Source organism: Pseudophryne corroboree, chromosome 5 (genome assembly GCF_028390025.1).
Source record: "Pseudophryne corroboree isolate aPseCor3 chromosome 5, aPseCor3.hap2, whole genome shotgun sequence".
NCBI classification, from domain to species: domain Eukaryota; kingdom Metazoa; phylum Chordata; class Amphibia; order Anura; family Myobatrachidae; genus Pseudophryne; species Pseudophryne corroboree.
The window spans coordinates 614,343,251-614,362,778 of record NC_086448.1 but is presented as its reverse complement, the minus strand read 5'-3'; the positions used below and the strand labels follow the sequence as shown (position 1 = coordinate 614,362,778).

The 19,528-nt window shown below is 45.4% G+C and overlaps 1 protein-coding gene across 1 annotated transcript in view; it reads right to left on the bottom strand.

Annotated features, from left to right (window-relative positions):
* LAMA1 (laminin subunit alpha 1) overlaps nt 1–19,528 on the bottom strand; it is a 376,319-nt gene that overhangs the window by 296,196 nt on the left and 60,595 nt on the right. The window contains exons 2-3 of the mRNA XM_063923508.1: nt 18,541–18,711; nt 8,579–8,691 (exon numbers count right to left, since the gene is read on the bottom strand). Of these exons, the coding sequence (XP_063779578.1) occupies nt 8,579–8,691; nt 18,541–18,711 (284 nt within the window). The remainder of the gene's footprint in view (nt 1–8,578; nt 8,692–18,540; nt 18,712–19,528) is intronic.

Genomic DNA, 19,528 nt, shown 5'->3' with positions numbered 1-19,528 from the left:
AGTGACAAGAGGATAGATGCATATTTTACACACAGATTATAATTCACTATGTAGCGATGCCGGGAAAGTTCACCCAGCCAAATAAGATGGCAGAAGAGAGAAGGACATATAAGTGTTCATTTATCCCCTTCAGTAAGACTTGCTTTGCCACTAACTGACTTTTCTACATAGGCAGCAATATTTCCATGTGAGCTTCCATCTCTCCTCCACAAATTGATCAAAAGTGGCATTAAAATATGCCCCGTAGCACACGCCCTAGGTGGTCATTCCGAGTTGTTCGCTCATTGCCGATTTTCGCTATGCTGCGATTTGTTGCTAAATGCGCATGCGCATGGTACGCAGCGCGCATGCGCTTAGTTATTTAACTAAAAACGTAGTAGATTTGCTGTGGATCCTGCGGCGCTTTTCAGTCGCACTGCTGATCGGTGAATGATTGACAGGAAAGGGGCGTTTCTGGGTGGTAACTGAGCGTTTTCCGGGAGTGTGCTAAAAAACGCAGGCGTGTCAGGGAAAAATGCGGGAGTGTCTGGAGAAACGGGGGAGTGGCTGGCCGAACGCAGGGCGTGTTTGTGACGTCAAACCAGGAACTAAACGGACTGAGCTGATCGCAATCTGTGAGTAGGTCTGGAGCTACTCAGAAACTGCAAGAAAATATTTAGTAGCAATTCTGCTAATCTTTCGTTCGCTATTCTGCTAAGCTAAGATACACTCCCAGAGGGCGGCGGCCTAGCGTGTGCAATGCTGCTAAAAGCAGCTAGCGAGCGATCAACTCGGAATGACCACCCTAAAGTAGTAAGTGTATTGGTAATTAATTTAAAATGTATGTCAGCTACTAACTACAGTTATCTGACAATAATCATACTGTATATATGGAATGATCTGGTGTAAGTATAGTAACTTGTGGGTAAAATGTGTGGTTATCCTCGCTACCTCGCAGTGCTGGGGCATGAGCTCTATTCTGACCAGAGCTTCTATATTCTCCATGTGTTTGTGTGGGTGACTCCCACAGTCCTAACACACGGGGTAGATTTACTAAGAAGGGGGTTCTATTTAAAATGGGATGTTGCCCATAGCAACCAATCAGATTCTACTTCTAATTTATCTAGCACCTTCTAGTGTAGGGGTGGGCAACATGAGGCCCGCGGTCCGGATGCGGCCCGCGGACCGATCCTGCCTGGCCCGCTGTGCCCCATCAGAGTGTAATGACAAGCGGCCCGACAGGCTGAGCCGCTTGTCATTGCGCTACACTGCTCCCAGATGCGGCGCCGCTGAGAAAATCCCGGTCACGTCACAGGGTCAGCTGACCGGGATTTACTCTGTTATGCTCTGGGCGGCACGGGGGGGCGGGCAGTGAGCAGGAGCGGCGGCCAGTGACTGAGGAGAAGAGCGCAGCGGCACGGGGGAGAAGGAGGAGGAGGGAGCCGCAGCAGCGCAGTGTAATTGGTAGAGGCGCTGCTGCTGCTGTCCCTCTGCTTCACCATAGGCTGCCCTCCGCCGCTGTGAATGCTGGGAAGCGCATCCCAACATTCACAGCGGCGGAGAACAGCCTATGGTGAAGCAGAGGGACAGCAGCAGCGCCTCCACCAATTACACTGCGCTGCTGCGGCTCCCTCCTCCACCTCCCTCCTCCTCCTTCTCCCCTGCCCCGGATCTCTGCAGAAGCTGCACCGAGGAGCATGAGCCAGGGGAGAGAGTAAGTATAATCCTTTCTTTCTTTCTTTCTTTCTTTTCTGTCTGCCTTAATGTGTAAAAAGGGCATGCTGTCTGCCGTAATGTGTAAAAAGGGGGATGCTGTCTGCCGTAATGTGTAAAAAGGGCACGCTGTCTGCCTTAATGTGTAAAAAAGGGGACGCTGTCTGCCGTAATGTGTAAAAAAGGGCACGCTGTCTGCTGTAATGTGTAAAAATGGGGACGCTGTCTGCCGTAATGTGTAAAAAGGGCACGCTGTCTGCCGTAATGTGTAAAAAGGGGACGCTGTCTGCCGTAATGTGTAAAAGGGCACGCTGTCTGCCGTAATGGGTAAAAAGGGCACGCTGTCTGCCGTAAAGTGTAAAAAAAGGGCACGCTGTCTGCCATAATGTGTAAAAAAGGGCACGCTGTCTGCCGTAATGTGTAAAAAAGGGGGACGCTGTCTGCCGTAATGTGTAAAAAGGGGGACGCTGTCTGCCGTAATGTGTCAAAAGGGGACTCTGTCTGCCGTAATGTGTAAAAAGGGGGACGCTGTCTGCCATAATGTGTAAAAAGGGCACGCTTTCTGCCTTAATGTGTAAAAAAGGGCACGCTGTCTGCTGTAATGTGTAAAAAAGGGCACGCTGTCTGCCTTAATGTGTAAAAAAGGGACTCTGTGCTGTAATGTGTAAAAAGGGCACGCTGTCTGCCTTAATGTGTAAAAAAGGGGACGCTGTCTGCTGTAATGTGTAAAAAAGGGCACGCTGTCTGCCGTAATGTGTTAAAAAGGGCACGCTGTCTGCCGTAATGTGTAAAAAGGGGATGCTGTCTGCTGTAATGTGTAAAAAAGGGCACGCTGTCTGCCGTAATGTGTTAAATAGGGCACGCTGTCTGCCGTAATGTGTAGAAAGGGGACTCTTTTTGAGTATTTTGTGTGTGGCCCTCGAATATTCGCTGGAAGTGTTAAGTGGCCCCCCAGCTGAAATAATTGCCAGCCCCTGTTCTAGTGGATAATACCTGGAATCTGACTGGTTGCTATGGGCAACATCCCATCTTAAATAGAACTCCCATCTTAGTATATTTACCCCTTGTAGTTTAGTGTTTGCGTGCTAGAGACAATTTCAGACTGTATGCTTTACAGAGGCAAAGGGGGACATTTACTAAGCAGTGATAAGAGCGGAGAAGTGAGCCAGTGGAGAAGTTGCCTGTCAACCAATCAACTGCTCTGTATACTTTTATAGTATGCAAATTATAAATGTTACGTCAATGCTGATTGGTTGCCATGGGCAACTTCTCCACTAGCTCACTTCTCCACTTTTATCACTGCTTAGTACATCTCCCCCAAAGACCAGTGTGAATGATTACAGATTCTTTGCACAATGGTGGTCATTCCGAGTTGTTCGCTCGCTAGCTGCTTTTAGCAGCATTGCAAACGCTAGGCCGCCGCCCTCTGGGAGTGTATCTTAGCTTAGCAGAATAGCGAACGAAAGATTAGCAGAATTGCTACTAAATATTTTCTTGCAGTTTCTGAGTAGCTCCAGACCTACTCCTAGATTGCGATCAGCTCAGTCCGTTTAGTTCCTGGTTTGACGTCACAAACACGCCCTGCGTTCGGCCAGCCACTCCCCCGTTTCTCCAGACACTCCCGCGTTTTTCCCTGACACGCCTGCATTTTTTAGCACACTCCCGGAAAACACTCAGTTACCACCCAGAAACGCTCCTTTCTTGTCAATCATTCACCGATCAGCAGTGCTACTGAAAAGCGCCGCGCGAACACCAGCAAATCTACTAAGTTTTGTGTTAAATAACTAAGCGCATGCGCTCTGCGTACCATGCGCATGCGCATTTAGCAACAAATCGCAGCATAGCGAAAATCAGCAACGAGCGAACAACTCGGAATGACCACCAATGCTGCACTGTTTATGTACTGAAAGTTTTATTTGTCTTAAGTGCCTATGAAACCTACAACAGAAGATCAGTGAGGTGACTGTCCCTTGTGACTCTATGTAATGATCATTAGCACCGACACTGAAACTGGCTACCAGAATGACAGCAGCGGCTGCAATACAATCCAACTATTAATAACACACTCAACTCCTTTAGCCAACAAGTTCCGTTGAGTGTTCCTTCTCTCTGAGTGCTGAGGAAGCCCCTGGGGCCCATATGACTGCATTCCCTGAGGCATTGACCCACTGTTTGCTTAACACAACGAGTACAAACCACAGCACTAAAGAAGCCCACAGGACTCATTACCACATGAAAGCTGCATGCTGCGATAGAGAGGCTTCCACATCACTTTAGAGAAGGATTACTCAGCGGTTCTTGTTTACTGAAGAGAGTTGTCATTTTAGATTGTTATTTATCAACAAACATCTACAACAGATGTGTGCAACAAACTCTGGGGCAGAAGTATTAACCTGGAAGTGATAAACCAGTGATAAGTGCAAGGTGATAAAGGCACCAGCCAATCAGCTCCAATATGCAAATTGACAGTTAGGAGCTGACTGGCTGGTGTATTTATCACTGCTTTATCACTTCCTTATGCCTTCTCCAGGTTAATACATCTGCCCCTCTGTCTGCTATGGCAATTTATCCTTACAAACACAACAACAAATATACAAACGAAAGGTTGTGGTGCACAGAATTGGGTTAGGGGTGTACTTTCACCACTTTTTCCATAGCAGTCCACCTTCCAAGGTCAAGTCAATTTTTCTGCAATACTGTAAAATTCATCCGCTTAGATTAAAGTGTAAATGTGCATAGGTTGGTTAAACAGTAACTAACCTCCAAATTAGCAGCATTAGTTGCTGTTAGGAAATGATCCGGCTGTGGTTAAATGATTCACTATACTATTACCGCACTTCACAATGAATTCACAGTTCATTGATTATGAACATTTAAATTAGAGTGAACAGAAAAACAAGTTGGTATGCAACCAAGGTCCCTGTGGCTGAATCGGTTTGTAAGAAGGATATTTGTAAAGGTAATTTTGCTTAAAAATTAAAAGCACAGCTTGATATTGTATAATCATATATAGGGTTTGTTTCCAAACCTACTGTAGGACCTTATTCAGATTTAGGTGCCGTTTTGCTAATTTAGCAAAACTGCAACTGCTAGCACTCACATGCTGTGGCCGTCCAGTACAGGGCAAGGCCACCCAGCATGCTAATTGCCGGCAGGGTAGCCCCCTGGCTGCAAAGGCAGCTGGATTAACGGCGGGGCGGAAGGGGTGGTCGTCCCGGGGCCCCCACACAAGTGGGGCCCCTCCCACAGACGTTCCATTACAGTTGCGGCCGCCGAGGAGCTTCACTCACTCACTCGGCGGCCACAGCAGTAAAGGAACAGCTCAGCTGCCGAGGAGGACAGAGAGGAGACAGGTAAACGCTGTACTCCTACTCCAATGTTTTTTTTTGCAGTTGTGAGGACAGTGTGTGGGGGCCCGACAAATGTGTTGCCCAGGGGCCCCCACATACCTTAATCCGAGTGACGTCACATGGCTGCCCCAAAAACAGACTGCACCCATTTTTGTCCACCACTCCCCTGCAACATCTTGTTGCCACTCAGCGAACACCTCTGCCTGTCAATCAGGCAGACGTGTTCGCATCAGTGCAATGCGATCGCATTGCCCGGCCTGCGCAGGTGTGGGGCCCGATCTGCACGTGCACAGGCCAGGCAATGTGATCGCATCGATGCAAACACCTCTGCCTGATTGACTGGCAGGGCGTTCGTGGGGCAGTCACGCAGCATTGCAGGGGGCGTGAAAATGGGTAAATGCGATCGCATTGTGCATGCAATTCAAGCTGAATATGTTCCTACTGTAGGATGTAATCGTATCTGGATAATGTTATGAGCCGACCGAGGAGGGACAGTACCTACAAATAGATGCAGTTACAAACAACCAAAAAAGTCTCTGTTTGATATTACTCTGATCATTTTTCTATTTTATGTCCAAACATTTTAGATAAATAAATGTTAAACATATGCAAAGCAGATAATTCTGTCAAATTGAATTAGCAGGTGGAAAGGTAGGAAAAATGTTGGAACTTGCTTCATAACCCATTGAACAACACCCCCTTCCCCTTTCCTAACGGCAACTTAGGCATTTGAAGTTTTAAATTAGCTTAATTGGGCAAATAATTACATATCATTATTCTGGTTAAAAGACATAATGGCCTCAAATGATCCCAAAATTAACTTTTTTTGTTAGCTACTGCACCCCAAATTAAATAAAAGTATTTATTTCAATTAAAAATATTTACTTTTTAGCATTTTTTTAGATTAAAAAAAATAATAATAACAAAGTGGCCTCAAATTACCCCAAATCACTTTTTTCTACTTTTTATTTCATTTTTCGTTCAATTCCTTTGTAATTCAATTAAATTAAATTAGTAGGCCTTTTACAGTATTTCATTTTTGTTTTAAGATGTACAAATCAGACATTAGACACCATTTAAAAGGTTCCAGTACTTCCCTTATGCCTACTAACAGCCTTCTATATGGTCCTGCTAATAAAGTTGCCACTTTTTTGAGGTCTCCCCACTTTTTTCATGCCCTTTCCAAGTTCGCTTTTTGGACCAAATTTCGCACAGCTTCGCTGCAAGTAATGCGGTTTGGTATTTGTAATTGGACTGTGCAAATCTCGGGTACATGCATGAAGGCGAAGTGTGCAAGTTTAACCATGCAAGTTTGTCTTCCGCAAACTCGCACCTAATTGAATTCCCCCTTTAGTGGCAATGTACTTTGCAGTCTAGGGTACTGAACGTGTTGTTGCCATTATTTATTTAAATTAACAATAAGGTATTTATAAGTGTGTTAAATTATATCATAGCATGTGTTTTAATGGACTGTTTCCAGCTTTTCCTGGAAGAAAAGTGACTCTCAATTAATGTTACCTAGCTGATGAGGTCATTAATGTCACTTGAGTTTAACATGCCTGGAAGAAAGTGATACCAGCTGGAAGAGAGGTTAAATGGGAGAGATTTCTAAATCTCCACAAGGTACATCGTTACTCTGTAATTATGGCAGACGATTTGCTAGCTTCTTTCTAGGGCCAGAAGGCATTTCGTTTTTCAAAAAGTTCAGTAACTTCATCACATCACTCAACAGACCGATTAAAGGCTTACACAGTCTCACCTGAACAATTTGTCACACTGCTTAGTAAACACAGTCGATTTACCTTCTGTTTAATAGTGGTAATATTATAGGTACAGTACAGCTGCTTTGTTTACACAGAAACATACTAGCAAAGATTTCAGGTATGTGATAAGAAAAAAGCCTAATATTGAGTATTAATCTTTTAATACTGAGGAAGTCCTAAGCAATTTCTAACTTGCAGTGCTGCTTTGATCTAAAGGAAACAATGTTGTTTGAAATACACTGAATCATATTTATAAGGGGTGCTGGGATTGTCACAACTGGAAGAGCAGATAGACTAAAGATGCCCATACACTTATGTGACTTTCCAGAGGGAAAAGTTGCATAAGATTTCCCTTGAACCACCCAGCAGCTTCCCGGGTGGCAGGATCGAATACGATACATCATATGCGGTCCTTTTGCATATGATGTATTGTATACGATCCCAGCCATGCCTGCGGGATCCGAGATATGTATAATGAGTATTGACGATCTAGGTGCTCCAATCCTATGCACAGGGTACCGCGCATCTGATCGGAGGTAAAGCACATGTGATTTGCCCGTTTTCATCTGATTTATCGGCCTGAAACGTCGCAATCGGATGAAATCAGGCAAAATCGCACTTGGGCACCTTTAGAAGTTTTTTGATGAGTAAAATTCACTCATAAAAGCTGAAGTATCTAAATAATTAGTAAAGATACAAGTTTTTGGGCACAAGAAAAAAGTATGAGTATCATTAGTTTAACTGTACCTGAAATAATATAAAACATATCTACTATATCCAGCACAAGAAAAGACCTAACCATAACCAAGACTGTTCAGCTGTTCTACTGTATGTGTAGAGAGCTTGTGCGAGAAATACACTGGAGCAGAAGAGATAGATAAGCAGAAGTAGGGGATACCAAATCTGCTTAAGCCTGGAAGACAGCCACACGGTAATACTTATGCAGACAGTGTTCAATAGAGGATTTCAGCTAAGCCAGTCTTTTTAAGTAGTCTTTTCTCCCTTACTATAGTAAGTTTGTTCATAGGCTCCGTTGAAATGGTGTTCACACACTGAAAAGAGAACAGCGCAAGAGACCTTTATCTACCTATGCTGAAATAAAAGTGACAGGTTTTGGGGAATGAGAGATGAGTTGTTTTTATCTATAGAGAAACACTGCTTTTGCCCCATTAAGTACCAATAATACACCTTAATCTAGGAAAGTATTATGACGGATTTCCTGTAAATTAACAGAAAATTAATCTGATACTTAATATGGTCATATATATCCTTTAGGACACTTCTATTATTTTTTCAAGTCAATGCTACTTGAGAAACCTGCCAAGGAAATATCACTGGAAAGTGATCATGTGATCCACCTACGCTGTCTACATATACTTCATATAACTTCATATACATAGCTGAGATAAGACATAATTTCACTTGGTAACCACAGAGCTGTGTACTGCATTGCCGTGGACAGCTTAGATAGTATAGTATAGTGATAAATGGATTGCAGTGCCACTGCATTCATCAAAGCTGGGAGATTTATCAACGCTTGGAGATAAAGTGAAGAGAGATAAACGGGCAACCAATCAGTTTCTAACTGTCATTTTATAGGCTATGTTTGAAAAATGACAGTTCAGAGCTGATTGGTTGGTACTTTATCTCCATCTACTGTATCTCTTTTCAAGCGTTGATCACTCTCTCCCTTGATCTCTTGTGCAGACAAGCCCAAGATGAGGGAAAGACATCCTGATAATTGTAGAGTATTACAAACAATGGTATAGTTACTTGTTTTAAATCCAGCGTTATGGTGACCCAGTGATACAACCTCCCATTCTGAATACTGGGACTCTGCCACCAGTCGTTAGTGCCATCAATAGCATTGGAGACTGGGTGCCGCTCTGAAAATCAGAAAAATTAAAACATTAATTTTCAAAAGAATGTATGCAAAACAACGTGAGGAACAAATGACTGAATTATATTACCAAACTGTGTAGCGGTTATCTACTCTAATCAATTGCTAAACTTTATTCCCCCCACTATTTGCTCTATCCCAATTGATTACACACTAACTATAGATGGTGATGTATCAACAGTGAAAAGAGTGAAGAAGTGGACCAGTGGAGAAGTTGCCCATTGCAACCAATCAGCTTTTAGGTAGCATTTATCAAGTACATTCTAGATGGAAGCCCACTTCTCCAATCTCTTCACAGCTTCATATATCACCCAATAGTTTAAACAACATTTACTTATCAATTTAGGGTTTTGTGATGTATCTATTATGTATGTTAGCTCAGAGTGGCTAGACAAATAAGACTTATCCTTCATATCTTATGATAGGTCCTAGATAATACCATAAGAAAAAAATACTAAAATCAGTACATCATGCCAAACCTAACTGACTAAACTATATATTACTTAATTTCATCATTTTAACCTTTTAAATCTAATCATTGTTACTAGCTGATGTATCTGATATCAACCGGGCAAAGGTTTGCTGGGTGGAAACTTCACCCTTTTTCACCCCCCAAAGGAGTTGAATTTTGAAAAATCCCTGCTTAGTGGGTGGCTGCAAATAACTGTCACAGTTTCCAGACCACCCAACAGATCACATGTTTCAGGTCACCCAGTAGGAACACAGTGTCATTTCACCAACTGTCACATTTTCCAGAGCACAATGGTGATGCATTGTAAATGGCAGGCAGATGTTTTGTCACATAACTCCAAAACCATTTACACAACGGCAATATTTTTCTGCAAATCTACGGACCAAGGGCCTTATTCAGCTGGAGGCATCTGAGATGCGTTCGCATTTCCCCGGATTTCTGGTCAGTGCGCATGTGCAGGGTCCACACTGCGCGGGCAGGGTAATGTGATCGAATCTCAGTAATGCAAATGCCTCTGCCTGATTGACAGGCAGAGGCATTCGTGGGGCAGTCAGGGGCAGCGATGCAGCATTGCTGGGGCGGGACGGCAAAAATGGGGAGGGTCTGGGCCATTATAAGGGCGGCCTTGTGATATAACATGCGGCCGCTGCGATGGGAAACATGGTGGCAGCCCAACTGCCTCCCCAGGCTGTGGATGCTTTCAATATTTAGTGATGCGATCACAAATGAATTGCGATTGCATCACTGGACGGCCTTGCCCTGTGCTGGTCGGCACCCAGCAGCGTCGCAGCGGCCTCGTGTGATGTCACGTGGCTGCCCTGGAAACGGTACAGATCCACCCACATTTTCAATGCCACTCCCCCGTAACACCACGTCACTGTCTCCAACTGGCCTGCAAACGCCTCTGCCTGTCAATCAGACAGAGGTGTTCACATCACCAAGATGCGGTCGCATCTCCTGGGACATGCATTCGCAGTACAGGCCCTGTGTGCATTCACTGGCCCAAAAGACAGAAGAATGCGATCGCATCGCAGTAGCGATCCAACCTGAATAAAGTCCCATGACCTTTAATTTGGTGTTTGCTCAAACAATGACATCATAGAAATATGTCACTCAGAAAAGTTGTCCTCGTGCTTATTAATATATAGATTAGGCGGCATGGCTTATCACAATATAAAGGCACTGAGCTTATATAATAATATGAATATAAGCTGTCAGCCTACCATTTAAAAAATATAACATTAAGGCACACACAAGTGATCATACAGCTATAAATTGTATTTGATAAAATCCTATTTATATGCAGTCAGACTGACCGTGTAAAATGCTACCAGTGTACCCTGCTGTCGGTCTGCTGAGAAGCCCACACACACCCTCACTGATTTATATTCTATACAGACTAGTAACATGTTATCTGATTGGTTTGGATTCTAATTGTGCAGAAGGGGCCCAGGTACACCTTAAATGTTAATGACATTCTGATGAAAAAACAACCATATTGGTAAATCAGATCAGCCCATGTGCACATTTAGGGGGTCATTCCGAGTTGTTCGCTCGGTAAAAAGCTTCGCATCGCAGCGATTTTCCGCTTAATGCGCATGCGCAATGTCCGCACTGCGACTGCGCCAAGTAAATTTGCTATGCACTTAGGAATTTTACTCACGGCTTTTTCTTCGTTCTGGCGATCGTAATGTGATTGACAGGAAATGGGTGTTACTGGGCGGAAACAGGCCGTTTTATGGGCGTGTGGGGAAAAACGCTACCGTTTCCGGAAAAAACGCAGGAGTGGCCGGAGAAACGGGGGAGTGTCTGGGCGAACGCTGGGTGTGTTTGTGACGTCAAACCAGGAATGACAAGCACTGAACTGATCGCAGAAGCCGAGTAAGTCTGGAGCTACTCAGAAACTGCTACGAGGTGTGTAATCGCAATATTGCGAATACATCGTTCGCAATTTTAAGATGCTAAGATTCACTCCCAGTAGGCGGCGGCTTAGCATGAGCAAATCTGCTAAAATCCGCTTGCGAGCGAACAACTCGGAATGACCCCCTATATACACTGCTCAAAAAAATAAAGGGAACACTAAAATAACGCATCCTAGACCTGAATGAATGAAATATTCTTATTAAATACTTTGTTCTTTACATAGTTGATTGTGCTGACAACAAAATCACACAAAAATTATCACTGGAAATTAAATTTATTAACCCATGGAGGTCTGGATTTGGAGTCACCCTCAAAATTAAAGTGGAAAAACACACTACAGGCTGATCCAACTTTGATGTAATGTCCTTAAAACAAGTCAAAATGAGGCTCAGTAGTGTGTGTGGCCTCCACCTGCCTGTATGACCTGGTCTCCTGAGGGATCTCCTTCATGACCTGGACTAAAGCATCCTCCAACTCCTGGACAGTCTGTGGTGCAACGTGGCGTTGGTGGATGGAGCGAGACATGATCTCCCAGATGTGCTCAATTGGATTCAGGTCTGGGGAACGGGCGGGCCAGTTCATAGCATCAATGCCTTCGTCTTGCAGGAACTGCTGACACACTCCAGCCACATGATGTCTAGCTTCGTCTTGCATTAGGAGGAACCCATGGCCAACCGCACCAGCATATGGTCTCACAAGGGGTCTGAAGATCTCATCTCGGTACCTAATGGCAGTCAGGCTACCTCTGGCAAGCACGTGGAGGGCTGTGCGGCCCCCTAAAGAAATGCTACCCCACACCATTACTGACCCACTGCCAAACCGGTCATGCTGGAGGATGTTGCAGGCAGCAGAACGTAGTCCTTGGCGTCTCCAGACTCTGTTACGTATGTCACATGTGCTCAGTGAGAACCTGCTTTCATCTGTGAAGAGCACAGGGTGCCAGTGGCGAATTTGCCAATCTTGGTGTTCTCTGGCAAATGCCAAACGTCCTGCACGGTGTTGGGCTGTAAGCACAACCCCCACCTGTGGACGTCGGGCCCTCATACCACCCTCATGGAGTCTGTTTCTGATCGTTTGAGTAGACACATGCACATTTGTGGCTTGCTGGAGGTCATTTTGCAGGGCTCTGGCAGTGCTCCTCCTGTTCCTCCTTGCACAAAGGCGAAGGTAGCGGTCCTGCTGCTTGGTTGCTGCCCTCCTACGGCCTCCTCCACGTCTCCTGATGTACTGGCCTGTCTCCTGGTAGCGCCTCCATGCTCTGGACACTACGCTGACAGACACAGCAAACCTTCTTGCCACAGCGCGCATTGATGTGCCATCCTGGATGAGCTGCACTACCTGAGACACTTGTGTGGGTTGTAGGGAGGTCATACAGGCACGTGGAGGCCACACATACTACTGAGCCTCATTTTGACTTCTTTTAAGGACATTACATCAAAGTTGGATCAGCCTGTAGTGTGTTTTTCCACTTTAAATTTGAGGGTGACTCCAAATCCAGACCTCCATGGGTTAATAAATTTGATTTCCATTGATAATTTTTGTGTGATTTTGTTGTCGGCACATTCAACTATGTAAAGAACAAAGTATTTAATAAGAATATTTCATTCATTCAGATCTAGGATGCGATATTTTAGTGTTCCCTTTATTTTTTTGAGCAGTGTATATATATATATATATATATATATATATATATATATATATATATATATATATATATATATATATATATATATATATATATATAAAAAAAAATTATTATTATCCTTTATTTATATGGCGCCACAAGGGTTCCGCAGCGCCCAATTACAGAGTACATAAATAATCACAGGAAAACAGCAACTTACAGTTGATGACAGTATAGGACAAGTACAGGGTAAATAAACAAAGTTACATCAGCAGATGACACTGGAATAAGTATCAGGTGGCAGAAGACTGCTGGATGTGGTACAGTTGAAGATTATTAAAGTAAGACAAAGGATAAGCACATGAGGGAAGAGGGCCCTGCTTGTGAGAGCTTACAATCTAAAGGGGAGGGGTAGACAGACAGGGGTGACACAGATGGGGTACATAGAGAATGTGAAACAGAGGCTTAGGAAGAGATTTGGCTGGGTTTGGTGAAGAAGTGGGTCTTGAGAGCCCGTTTGAAGTTTTGTAGAGAGGTGGAGAGTCTGAGAGGGAGAGGTAGGGAATTCCAGAGAAGTGGTGCAGCAAGTGAAAAATCTTGGAGGTAGGAGTGGGAGGAAGTAATCCGTAGGCAGGAGAGTCGTTGTGCATTAGCAGAGCGAAGAGGATGGGTGGGAGTGTATAGGGAGATAAGGTCAGAGATGTAGGTGGGAGAGTAGTGGGTGAGGGCTTTGTAAGCGAGTGTGAGAAGCTTGAAATGGATTCTAAAAGGGAAGGGGAGCCAGTGAAGGTCTAGTAGGAGAGGAGAGGTAGATGTAGTGCGTTTGGTGAGGAAAATGAGCCGGGCAGCAGCATTGAGGATAGATTGGAGTGGAGAGAGGTGTTTGTCAGGAATGCCAGTCTGGAGAAGATTACAGTAGTCCAGTCTGGAGATGACCAGTGAGTGGATAAGAGTCTTAGTAGCATCCTGGGTCAGAAAGGGTCTGATCCTGGAAATATTTTTTAGATGAAAACGGCAGGTTTGTGAGAGGTGCTGAATGTGTGGTTTGAAGGAGAGAAAGGAGTCAAGGATTACTCCAAGACAGCGCACTTGGGGGCTAGAGGAGATAGTAGTGCCATCAATAGATAATGAGATTGTAGGAGGTGAGGTTATGCGGGAGGGAGGGAAGATGATCAGCTCGGTCTTAGACATGTTAAGTTTAAGAAAGCGCTGGGACATCCAGGAAGAGGTATCAGAGAGATAGTTGAAGATACGAGTGAGGAGAGCAGGGGAGAGGTAAGATAGATTTGGGTGTCATCAGCATAGAGATGATATTGGAAGCCAAAAGAACTAATGAACTTACCTAGTGAGGATATATATATATATATATATATATATACAGGGGCGTGGGAATGGGGGGGCAAGGGGGCAGCTTGCCCCCCCGCAAAGATGACAGAGGCGCTTCTCAGCTATAGCAGAGGAGCGGCAGTCAGGTGAAATACCGCTGCCGGCTGCCACACTTTACATCTGATGTGTGGCAGCAGCTCCTCCTGCTTCCTCATCACTGACACTGTGTCTCAGCCAGTCACAGGTCCCGACCTCCTCCATGCTGCCACTGCCATCTCCTCCCCCGCAGTGGCTCCGCCCTTTCCCACAGTGGCTCCACTCTTTTCAGTGGCTCCACCTGGAAACTCCACTGCACCCACGGAAGATGTAGCAGGAGAGGGGACACCGAGCCTGGCCAGGCCTGCTCTGCCCCAGCCCTACCTGCCCTAGCCGGCTCACGGTGTTAATGCCGCGATTTGCGGATATTTAGGGGGCGGAGCCTAATTCCATGAGTGGCCGCCCCCGCAAGAGACCTGCGCAGTACTGCAGTGAGGTAGTGTCTCTCTCCTAGTCCCTCCCTCTCTCTCTCTCTCCCCCCACTCTGCAAAGGATGCGGAGCAGGCTCTCCTTGCTGCTTTACACGAATGTTGCTGCCGGTGCGCCAGTCATACAGAGGCACCAGCAGCTGTGTGAATATGGTGTGCACTGTGCCAGCTAAGCACTTTATTGGGCTCCTCTCCAGCAGTCAGAGACAGTACAGTGGTCAAGCTTCAGAGACCCCCTCCAGCGAGACTGCGGTAAGCTCCGCCCCCTTACACCACTGCAGCTCCTCCTATTGCTGCGTCCGCGCACGCCTTGCTCCTCTGCGGCCGCCATGAAGCCTCCAGAGTCCCACAGCTGCTGTCCCAAACGCATAAGCTCTCCTGGCCCCAAGTAAGTCAACCAATAATACAAGGCAGCCAAGTAAGTCAACCAATAATACAAGGCAGCACTGGGGCTGTGCAGCACTACAGGTCACCGGGCTGTATAGAGCACAGGGACGCAAGTAGCCACGTTAGCTTACCCACTGAGACTCTGGGATTAGCGTGTTCTGTCTCTATCCCCCCCGTGTTGTCACTCTTTCACCCCCACCCCCCGTGTTCAGTCACTATTTCACCCCCCCCCCTTGTGTTCTATCCCAGCCATTGTGTAAGCCCCCCTCCTCTGTGTTCTATCACTATTTCTCTCCCCTCTGTGTTCTGTCGGGATGCGGTCAACGGACGGAATCCCAGCGGTCGAAATACCGACACCGGAATCCCGACCGGCACAATCCCGACATATTCTCCCTCCGTGGGTGTCCACGACACCCATAGAGGGAGAATAAATTAGTGTGCCCGCAGCGTAGCGAGCGCAGCAAGCCCGCAAGGGGCTGCGTTCAGCTCGCCACCCCTGTCGGGATTGTGCTGGTCGGGATTCCGGTGTCGGTATTTCGACCGCCGGGATCCCGTTCTGTCACTGTTTCACCCCTACTTGTGTTCTATCCCAGCCATTGTGCAACACCCCCCCCCCCCCTCCTCTGTGTTTTGGCACTATTTCTCCCCCCTCTGTGTTCTGCCACTGTTTCACCCCCCACCCATGTTGTCACTATTTCCCCCCTCCCTGTGTTCTGTCACTGTTTCATCCCCCCTCTGTGTTCTGTCCCAGCCATTGTGTAACCCCCCTCTTCTGTGTTCTGTCACTGTTTCACCATCCCCTCATGTTCTGTCACTATTTCACTCCCCTCTGTGTTCGGTTATTGTTTCACCCCCCATCGTGTTCTGTCACTACTTCACCCCTACTTGTGTTCTATCACAGCCATTGTGTAACCCCCCCCCCCCTCTGTATTCTGTCACTATTTTTCCCCACCCTGTGTTCTGCCACTGTTTCACCCCCCGTGTTGTCACTATTTCACCCCCCCCCCCCCCTGTGTTCTGTCAGTGTTTCACCCCTCCTCTGTGTTCTGTCACTATTTCTCCCCCCTCTGTGTTCTGTCACTATTTCTCCCCCCTCTGTGTCTGTGTTCTGTCACTGTTTCACCCCCCCCCCCCCCCTGTGTTCTGTTACTGTTTCACACCACCGTCTGTGTTTTGTCCCAGCCAATGGGTCATCCCCCCCTTTCAGAAATATGGTAAGGCACAAACTTTTAGTTTGCAGGGGGGCACCGTACACCCAAACACCAGCCCTGCTAACACTGTCTCTCTGTCCCCCTCCCCACACTCTCTTCTCTTTGACACTGTCTCCCTCACCCTCTTTCTGACACCGTCTCTCTCCCTGGAACGTTCTCTTTTTCTCTTTCTCTCTGTGACACTATCTCTCCCTTTCTCCCTGATGCTGTGCAAATCTCTCTCCTTGGCACTGTCTCTCTCTCCCTCTCTTTGACACTGCCTCTTTCTTTCTTTCTCTCACTCCCTAACACTGTCTCTCTCTCTGACACTCTCTCTCCTGACACTGTTTTTCACTCTCTCCCTGGCACTTTCTCTCTTTCCCCTTACACTCTCTCTCTCATCTTTCTCTATCTATCTGACACCCTCTCTCTCTCTCTCTCTCTCTCTCGCGCTCTTCTCTTTCGCTCATTCCCTATTTTTCCATGAAACCCTCTCTCCCTTTCTTGCTCCTCTCTCTCTTTCCCCCGAGACCCACTTTGTCTCTCTCACTCTCTCCTGCTCTCCCTAAGGGAATTATAGTGACAACAGCAGCAGGCAGGGGAGGCCCTTTCAAAAATGTTCAACAAAGTTCTAGTTACGTCCCTGCTTCACTCCGTCCTGCATCAGCCGCCTTGTCACTGACTATCCTCATCTACCTCCCTCCCACGACCACCAAATTTTTGCCGGGTTACTGACTACGGCCTGGGAGCCTGCAGGAACCCTTGCAGAACCACTGCCTGGACGGAGAGACAATGTAGCCTCCTCACGGAGACCTCCATACTGTAACTGCTCTCCTGGGCACCTCACATTCTGCTGATGATGATATACCTCTCTCTCTCTCTTCATCTCTCTCTCCATGCCTCCATGTAGCGCTGTCTCTCTCTATCCCTCTCTCTCCATTTTTGTTATGAGGTACAACACAGGAGGGGCGACATTTAGCAACTTAGGGGCGCCAACCGGAAATTATTTCTTGCCCCCCCCCCAACTCAAAAACGTTCTGACGCCCCTGTATATATATATATATATATATATATATATATATATATATACTGTATGGTACCAACATATGCTTTGGATGTATACCTATGGGTCCTAATTCCCACAGTCATTAAATAGGCTGCTATGACTGAACAAAATATTTTTGATGATAGCTTCAGTATTCTGTTTTGCTAAAAACAAAAACACACCATTAGAGACTACTGAAATATAAATTGCTTTATATATTAAAGTAACTATTGACAGCCATGTGTGAAAATTTTATATTTAATTACAGTTTATCGGAAATAAAGGAATTTAAATAAGGCCTTTTTATTGTAGTAATTACATAAGAAATTACATAGCCACAAGCATAGTAAAATAATTTAATCTTTATTATTATTATGATTATCCTTTATTTATTTGGTGCTACAAGGGTTCCATAGCGACCAATTACACAGTACATATGCACATAATCAAAACAGGAAAACAGCAACTTACAGTTGATGACAATATAGGACAAGCACAGAGTAAATAAACATAGTTACATCAGCAGATGACACTGGAATAAGTATCAGGTGGCAGAAGACTACTGGATTTGGGGGGTCATTCCGAGTTGATAGCTCGCTAGCTACTTTTAGCAGCCGTGCAAACTCATAGTCGCTGCCTACAGGGGGTGTATTTTCGCTTTGCAAGTGTGCGAACGCGTGTGCAGCCGAGCGGGCCGAAAACGTTTTTTGCAGTTTCTGAGTAGCTCTGGACTTACTCAGCCCTTGCTATCACTTCCGTCTTTTTGGTCCCGGAATTGACGACAGACCCCCGCCCTGGAAACGCTTGGTCACGCCTACGTTTCTCCAAACACTACCTGAAAACGGTCAGTTGCCACCCACAAACGCCCTCTTCCTGTCAATCTCCTTGCGGTCGGCTGTGCGAATGGGTTCTTCGTTAAATCCATCGCCCAGCAACGATCCGCTTTGTACTCGTACAACGCGCTTGTGCATTGCGGTGCATATGCATGCGCAGTAGTAACCTGTTTGCTGCGCTGCGAAAAACAGCAGCTAGTGATCAACTCGGAATGACCCCCTTGGTGCAGTTGAAGATTATTAAAAGAAGAAAAAGGATAAGCACATGAGGAAGAGGGCCCTACTCGTGAGAGCTTACAGTCTATAGGGGAGGGGTAGACAGGCAGGGGTGACACAGACCGGGTACATAGAGAGTATGGAACAGAGGGTTAGGATGAGATTTGGCTGGGTTTGGTGAAGAAGTGGATCTTGAGAGCATGTTTGAAGTTTTGTAGAGAGGTGGAGAGTCTGAGGGGGAGAGGTAGGGAATTCCAGAGATGTGTATAGAGATGTGTAAATGAAGAAAATTTACCTTTTGGATTAACGCTGTTCTGATCACAGGTACGGCATTGTGCATTTCGTACTATCCTTCCTGGCACATGTTCCACCAGTTTGCAAAACATCTCTGGTCCCATTTCCCCACATGTAGCATTGGTGGTGATTTCTGCATTGCTGGCAAGGTTTAATATAGCAGGGAACAAGCCTAAACAGAAAGACGAAAGATTTGACAAACAATAAATTACTGTTCATATTAAAGTTGCTATTCATCTTGGTGTTTATGGAAACATCATTATACTGTATCATATGCATCACACTGTATACTGTACTTTGGGATTCGTGAAGCAATAATGGTTGCAAACACTTCTTAAACCACATTTAAATTTTTCAAGATCACAAATAAATTTAAATGCAATATAAATTTAATAAAGAAATATATAGAGGAAACTCATGACACAGATATCATTAAACAAATAAATTAAGCAGAGATTTTATAAATAAAAATACTGAATACTCCCTGCAGACATAACAACTGAAATATGACAATAAGCACTAGAGATAAGCTATCAGGGCATAGCTAGCGCAGACACAGACACAGACAGACATAACCCAGCAGACAATAATAAATAAAAGGAATTTGCAAGATTGGCAATTTCTGAGCTCTTGAAACATGAACACAGATAACAGAATACAAAAGCTGTTTTTGGCAACGGAACTGCTTCTGTAACCAGAGCACAAACTAGACAGAGAGACAGACAGACAGGCAGTGTGGAACAAAACCAATAATGTTAGTCCAGTCTAATGAAACAGGCCGACTAGATGAAAGACCGATCTTTCTCAATTTGGTTTAAAGTAGAGATGAGCGCCTGAAATTTTTCGGGTTTTGTGTTTTGGTTTTGGGTTCGGTTCCGCGGCCGTGTTTTGGGTTCGAACGCGTTTTGGCAAAACCTCACCGAATTTTTTTTGTCGGATTCGGGTGTGTTTTGGATTCGGGTGTTTTTTTCAAAAAACACTAAAAAACA